Consider the following 7,920-nt stretch of genomic DNA (forward strand, 5'->3'; position numbering starts at 1 on the left):
GCTGTGAACTAGTGCTAGTTTCCCGAACTCTAAACTCCTTTGAGGCCGAGGCCCCTCAAGAAGAAGGTTTAAAGGGGATTTCTGTGTCTGCTATCCTGCATGCTCGAACCCTAAGGTTCAAGACACAAGGATGAAACCTGGCCAAGCAACCGAAGCAGCTGGCGGGCAGATCGAAACACCTGGTGTCTCGGCACCAAAACACCTGGATGTCTCAGCACTTTCTCTTGTCCTGTGCCTCTTGCCAGGAGAGCGTTCGTGATTCATAGAATTCGAGCGACCTACGAGACTCCCAAAAGTTGGGAGTGGCTGCTTTCGGTTTTGTAAGAAATCGAAAAGAGCCAGGCACAGAACCAGTCTTAGACGCAGAATTCTAAGACTGGCAATGAGGGCCCAGCCTCTCAAGGCCACTCTCTACAGCCCCTAAAATGCAAGACCCCAGAGGAGAATGCGAATCAGTTCCCGCCCGAGGGCAGGGAGAGCCAACGAGAGAAACTTGTCTCCCAGAAGGGAGTCAGTCCCTTAGAAATCCCGCAGGACTCCCGAAGGGAATCTCTTCCCTGCTTCTTCTGGTGTTCGAACCAATGGGATCGAGACAGCAAGCTGGGAACATGACCAAGCACTGGTAAGCACCTGGGGAGCGCTTGTAGTGCTGGCAGAAAGAGCTGAGACACCTGGGTGCCTCGGCCCTTTCTCTTCCACTGCTCCTGAACTGAGCTTAGGAGAGTACTCTCCAGGCCAGATCGGGATACTCTATATTCCACAAAATCTCGAGCACTCTGAGCGGCTTGTGAACAAGTGCCCAAAGCAGCCCCCATCTTAGAAGCTGAACCTCTAGGACTGGGAATGGGAGTGCAAACAGAGATCTGCGTGCCTGTGGCTCCCGAAACGCAAAACCCAGGGGTATGCGAATCAGTTCCCTAACCCGAAGGTCAGGAAGAGCCAATGAGAGACCCACTGCCTCCTTGGAAGGAGGCAGACCCTAGACGTCCAAGGACATCAAGGGGAAAGAAGCAGCCTTCCTCTCCTTCAGCCGACGGAGGTCTATCCGGTTCCAAGGACCCTCTCAAACCTCAGGAGAGGAAGGGAAGAGGTTGCAGAAGACGAAATCGAAGATAAGTTGAAGAAGAAAGCAGCTACTTCCACAGGGCGACTTCCTTCACCTTCACTCCGACATCTTCTACAGGATGGTGGACACGAAACATCATAACCTCTAGGGCAGCTAGGCAGGATCACAACAGAAGCAGCCCAGGACATGACCACTAAGAGAAGCAGCAGGCACGATCAGGGCAGCTGAAACAGGAGCTATGGAAACAGTTCGGAAGGCAGGAGCTACAGCAATGGCCAGGAACGTCACATGAACATCACCAGCAGCGACAGGAACAATCAGGATGGCTGCGTCAGGAGACCAGGAAGAGCCACTAGAAACTGTCGTCAAGTCAACAGGAACATAATATAGGAAACAGCAGGAGAAGACAGACCACAGATACTCCAGAGGTGGTGCCACAGCATACATGAAGGCCAGCAATGACAGTGATCTATCCATATCAGCGGGAACAGAGTCAGAACTATCTCAGCTTGAAACTATGACATTCCAACCAGGTACTGTGGTCTATCTCGAAGCAACACTGTATGAACATCGGGACTCCTTCAGGCAAAGATATCCCAACTGAGATATCCAGCCAACTACTGCTGTGCCTATGATGCTCACTGTCAACCTGAAAGAAAAAGCAAAGCTGATTAGTAGAGGGAGACTCCTCTCACTCTGAGGGGAACTGCCCTGCGCAGCGAGAGGAGGCCCCTTAGAAGAGGTTGCCCAACCGCCCACGGCTCCCGCCCCCCGCCCGCAGTCTTCACCTGACAAGCGAGCAAAGAGGGAGAAGGAGAGAGGTCTCTACCAAAGGAGAGATAAGGAAGAACCTACAGGGAGAGAGAAGAAAGGAGGGGAGGCCACCAAGGCTGCCGTAGAAGCAAAACTTACTGACGATGCCTGCAACCTCCCCACCCCCCGCAACTCTCCATAGTGCAGGTGGCAAAAACAACACTCAGCACAAGTAGGAAGGAAGTAGTCGTGCCCTTGTACACGGGGGGCGGGAGCCCAAGAAGGGGAGTGAACTCTTTATGTCCCGATCAATGTAGGGGAAGGAAGATATTACGTCCCAATCTAAAATCTCCAAACATACAGGGGAATGCCTTCAGTATCTAAATAAAGGGCTACTGGAAGAGAAGCATTACCACTTGGTTACGCCCCTCTAAATATGCCCTTGACCATCAAACCCAAGACACAGACGAAGGGGAACAACGGCTTATGCAAGACTATCACAAATTGTAGGTTTGTATTAATAAATATCAAACACATAATATATACACAAAAATACAGAAAGCTCCCACCAGGATAAAGAAGAGCTTAACAACAGTCAGGCAAAGACATCCGAAAACACGTCTGCAACGAATGATGGCCGAAAGCAAACTGGAATGTTTACATCCAGGCAGGCGGGTATTCCCGCCCACTTGATGGTAGTTAATGCCTAACCACCTTGTTCAAGAGTTTAACAGCTGTGTCCAGCTTCGCCGTAAGTAATTCCTAATGTAAAGGACCGATGGTTTGTATATTGTGTCGGAACAAATGCCAGTCTGAGATCCAGTTTTGAAAATACAGCACATCCTGACAAGGTTGCAAACATGTCTTTGGGATTAGGCAATGGCTATTGAGCTACCTGCTATTATGGATTTAGCATTACCTTGTGATCTCCACATAACCTAACTTAACCATTTTCCTTAACATTCTAAACTAATGGTCTAGCCCAATATGAATATCTACTTTCTCCCATGAACCTTCATTTTCTAACCTTCTATTTTTAGTTTCCACAGTTATTTACAGTGCATAGGGAACTGGTCTTGGAGAAAAAATCTAGGAGTATCATTTTCCTTGTAAACTAGGACTGCTTGTGCATTCTTTACTGTGCCCACTATGTCTTCAAAGACTTCTTTGAAATCTGACAAAAGGATAGTTACTGAAATTCCTTCTGTTTGTTCCTGTTTTGAACTTGTAACCCTCAAAATACTAGGCCAGTCTAATTGTATGCACCTTCACCAATCTAGGCCAAATGAGGTTTGTCCCTTTCCTTTGGCTACAGTAAATGGTGATCTGCTTATTTCCTGATCATTATACTGTACCTCCATTTATGATGAACATACAACTTCCATGTGCATGCCACTGCAACTCTTAAGTACCTTACCTGAAGGACTTATCTCCAATTTAGGTATCGCTTTGCAGCTCCTTTGGAAATAATTGTAACATCTTCTGGGGCTTCTGTGTGTCTATATGACTCTGATATTTCTGTACAATTGAGGTAGGCTTACTTTTCTGGAACCTAGATATACCAGATCTGGGTTTACTTGTTTGGTAGGTTTAGCCTACCCTTTCTATGCATGTTGGTAACTTTTGTTTATTTGCTACTTGATTTATCTTGCTACTCGCTGCCATTATGAGTCTTACCTGCTATTACATTTGACTGATGATGAGCCATTTCCAGAGCTCTTGCTATTTCCTAAACTTTGTAAGGTTAGATTTTTCTCTTGCAGAAATTTTTTCCTTAAATTCCTGTCAGTTACACTTTCCTATTATTTGATCTCTCAGCATATCTTCCAGGGCAACATATTCACATGTAACTCTAATTTCTTTAACCTAATCACAAAAGAGTCTATAGTCTCATCTGGTGTCGTTGTACTTGTCTGAACTGATGGCATACAAAGTACTTGTTGGCCTGAGGAGCAAATACTATGCAAGAGCTAGAATTACTCTGTCCATTAAATCATCCACTGGCCCTAAGGTGTGGTACAGTTCTTGCAGTATAAAGTAAGAAAGCCTTTTCCTGCACTTCTGCCATATCTACGAACTGAATAGATTACTTTTTTTTTTTTTTTGTATCTTGCACTTACATGCAGTATGAGACATGTACTGTACTTAGTGTTTAAAACTTTGTGTACGACTAAGAAGGCGAGAATTGGGTCTCGGAACAAATTTCAACAATATCAGGACAATTATTTTCCCACACGGAGGGAAATGATACTGCATGCTACGATCGGATTCAAAAGTGTGAACTCCAGGATAGGTCAGGTCAGGATAATAGAGTACAGGGTTAGTCTGTCCAGGCAATACTGCGCACCTTTGTGATGTAGGCTGGATACTTGAACACTTACCATCGAAGAAAACTAAGAAAATAAGGAAATGATGGGTCACTGTGTGTCACATGCATTGTGTCTCACTTTCACGACCTTAGATGAGAGAGCTCCCTGTTAATCTCCAGGTATTGCTGAGCTAAAGGATATGCATAATCCTCCATATGTCTTTTTATTGGCTGATGCAGAAACCATGGATGCAATCGGGTCATTGAGATTAAAAAGACTGACCAGTTGAAGAGCACCTTAATCCAGATTAAGAGAGCTTCCTCGTTCTTCACTCTGGTAAGGTCAAATACTATACTGACTGATGACTTTTCTTCATCTTAATCTTGGCCAAAAGCAGCCAGACGATGGCATTCACGAAGTTGTCCTTGTTTTGGTCAGAGGTGGACTAACCCATTAATCCTGGGTCAGCCCAGGATTGGCCCACCTTTTCCAGTGTGCATAATCTGAGAGACCTGTGACTGGCTGGATACCCATGTCACAGGTGATCATCTCTAGCAGCTTATTTATTTCTCTGAATACACCAAAATCTTGAATAATCAAATTTACTTAAAAATAGTCTTTGACTGTAATTCAACGAAATAAAAAAAAACTTCGTTGCTTGAATTTTTACTTTAGAAGTGTTTTCTGTACACTGTTACTCTGATATTCAATACTTGCTTCTCCAGTCCTTTTATATTGCTTCTTTTCTTTCTGCGTATTTTAAATTTTATGCTGTTGCTATCAATAGCCCTCTGTCTAAGGATATATACAGTGGCGATTCTAGGGGGCCAGGGGCCATGGCCCCAGTTTTTTGGCTGGCCCCAGCTTGGCCCCCCAGTTTTGTTTCCATATCCTAATTCTAAATAAGCTTAGTTTAGGCATATATAATAATATAATATAATATATAATATAAATATATACCTTATAAATTATACAGTATACTATATATACACTCAAATATCCCATCCTATCACAATAACTAGACGTAATCACAAAAAAAAAAAAAATGGTAACGTTGCTAGATTAAAATTATTGGAATTTTTACACCTCCGTCCTCCTCGCCCGCTTGTGTGTGTGTGACGCGAATCAGACGCGTATGTTTCACGTCCATGTATGATGTGATGATGTGATCAGTACATGTAGTCTGTTTCTGTGAGACTGTGAGCCGGTCAAAGTCAGTTTTACCCGATTAGTGTCTTATTGAGTGTCTAAAGCATAATTATTTGTGCATAAGTGCATTTGAGCATAAGTGGTATTCATTATTTCGTCTCATACAAAGTGGGAGTAGACTAGTGGCTATGAGATATTCGATCTTTATGTACAGTATGTGGGTGTTTCACATAAGAAGCGGATACGAAAATAGAGTAAAAAAATAATTATACGAAATCTTAGAAAAGAATGAGAAGAATCTGACAGGCGGGTGTAAAGTAGCAAACAATGTACACTAATTTTTTTGTTATATGATGTAGGTCTATATCCCAACTCAAGTTTTAACCCTTCAACCCAGTGTTAACCTTTTCACAAACAGATCTGACAAAAGCCAAATATAAATATTGTCGTTAGCCATATTTGAAAGAAAATAACTAAATAGGCCAAAATACAAGTAGCTGGTGAGTCGGTGACAATTAACCCCATTTTATTTTTACATAGAAAACACTTCCTATAATAATAAAAATCGTCTAATTGTATCATAATTTTTGTGATTCGTGAATGTTGGCAGTGATAGTGTAGGCCTATATGTGCATATATTTATTATACTGTATAGTTATACACACACACACACACACACACACATATATATATATATATATATATATATATATATATATATGTGTGGGTGTGTGTGTGTGTGTGTGTGTGTGTTATGTGTGTGTGTGTGTGTGTGACAGTGTGTGTGTGTGCGTGCTGTCATCATCTTCCAGTCGGTAGTCGGCAAAACCGCAAATTTTATCACATTTTTCTGTGGTGACAGGTGTGTTGTGTTAATTGTGAATTACGTGTGATTATTTAATTTTTTTTTTTTCAGAACTTACTATCACAGATAATTTTATTGTACTATAGACAATCATGGATAAATTTGTAATTAAAAAAACGCAGTGAATGTGATGCACCATTGACAGTAAACCTTGAATCTGATAAACCTGCTAAGAAGTCAGAGGGAGACTGTGATCGTGAAAGTATTGGCAATCCTGCAAGATCAAGTTCACATGATCATCCAACAAAGAAACAGAAAAAGGAAGATTCTGCACCAGCTGACATTTCTCAATCTGCTTCTGAGAATCCTATTCAGGTACGCTTAAAAGAGTATCCAAGGCATAGTGAAGGAAAGTCTCATTCTCGGTCTTTTGTGGGGCTTGGTTCGACAAATATGAATGGGCTGAATATTCTAAAGAACGAGATGCAATGTTCTGTTTTGCATGCAGGCACTTTGCTCCACCAACATATGGCAATGCAGATGAAGCATTCATAAAAGTGGCTTTAGACGATGGAAGAAAGCACATGGAAAAGATGGTGCCATCGAAAAGCACATTTCCTCACAGTGCCACAAAACTTCTTGTATTGCATGGGCGGACTATCAACGAAATAAAGCTGATAAAACATCAATTGCTCAGTGTATAAGTGAGGCATACCAGAAGAAAGTTCGTGAAAATCGTCATTACATAAAGACATTAGGTGAAATAATCCTGTTGACTGTAACACAAGACATTTCGCAGAGAGGACATAGAGAAGGTGATGATGAACTGAATCCAGGAAATGTTCGTAAGATTCTCAGATTCACTGCTAAACGTGATCCTATTATAGCTGATAGAGTAGAAAGTGGTCCAAAAAATGAAAAATACACTTGTTCTGCAATACAGAATGAGATGATTGACACACTTGCATGTATGGTGAAGGAAGAAATTGCAGAAAAAAGTTAGGTCATGTCATTACTTTTCTGTTCAAGCTGATGAAGCCAAGGATGTTAGTAAGGCAGAGCAGTTGGCATTAGTTATTAGATTTTATGATGAAATAGCAAATTGTATTCAGGAGTGCTTCATTTCTTTCACTCAGATGGACTTGTTGGATGCTGCCTCTATCACAGATATTATTTTGAAGAGTTTGGATAAACTGGGGTTGGATTACAAATCTTCTCTTGTAGGATTAGGATTTGATGGGGCATCAGTGATGAGTGGAGGGATTAGTGGTGTTCAGAAACGAATTCGTGATAAAGCTCCTTTTGCATATTATATACACTGCTATGGACACAGGCTCAATTTAGTGTTGATAAATGTTGCAAAGTATGTACCCCAAGCTGCTGAATTCTTTAGTTTGTTTGAAGAACTCTATATCTTTGCTAGTAACTCGGTAGTTCATGAGAAATTCATTTTGATACAGCGTGAAATGTTGCCTGAAGAACAAGTACGAGAACTGCAGCATCTCAGTGACACAAGGTGGTGGTGTCGGGCCACTTCGTGTGAAAATGCTCTACTCCGTCTGGAATGCATAATGAGACTTTTGAAGGAAATTTCTGAAGATGACATTGGTGCCTGAGCTGTATCCGCTCGCGGTTTGCTTGCCCAGATTGATGCAGAGTTTGTTTACTTATTGCAATTTTTCACAGATATTCTTGGAAAAGTTAATAAAGTGTCTACACAGCTACAGGATAAACAAGCAGACCTAGGAAAAGCAGCAAATCTAATTTCGTCACTCCATGAACATTTAGTTAATGTACGCAACTCTGACTTGAATGACCATTACTCTGAGAAGGTTAAT

The 7,920-nt window shown here is 42.0% G+C and overlaps 1 protein-coding gene across 1 annotated transcript; it reads left to right on the forward strand.

Annotated features, from left to right (window-relative positions):
- The first annotated feature begins 1,511 nt into the window (after nt 1-1,511).
- On the forward strand, nt 1,512-7,698 carry LOC136851136 (zinc finger MYM-type protein 1-like). The gene is made up of 4 exons (XM_067125103.1): nt 1,512-1,599; nt 6,288-6,457; nt 6,708-7,080; nt 7,112-7,698. The coding sequence occupies exons 1-4, from the start codon at nt 1,512-1,514 to the stop codon at nt 7,696-7,698; spliced, it is 1,218 nt and encodes a 405-aa protein (XP_066981204.1).
- Nucleotides 7,699-7,920: the final 222 nt, after the last annotated feature.

This window comes from Macrobrachium rosenbergii, chromosome 23 (genome assembly GCF_040412425.1).
Source record: "Macrobrachium rosenbergii isolate ZJJX-2024 chromosome 23, ASM4041242v1, whole genome shotgun sequence".
Classification (NCBI taxonomy): domain Eukaryota; kingdom Metazoa; phylum Arthropoda; class Malacostraca; order Decapoda; family Palaemonidae; genus Macrobrachium; species Macrobrachium rosenbergii.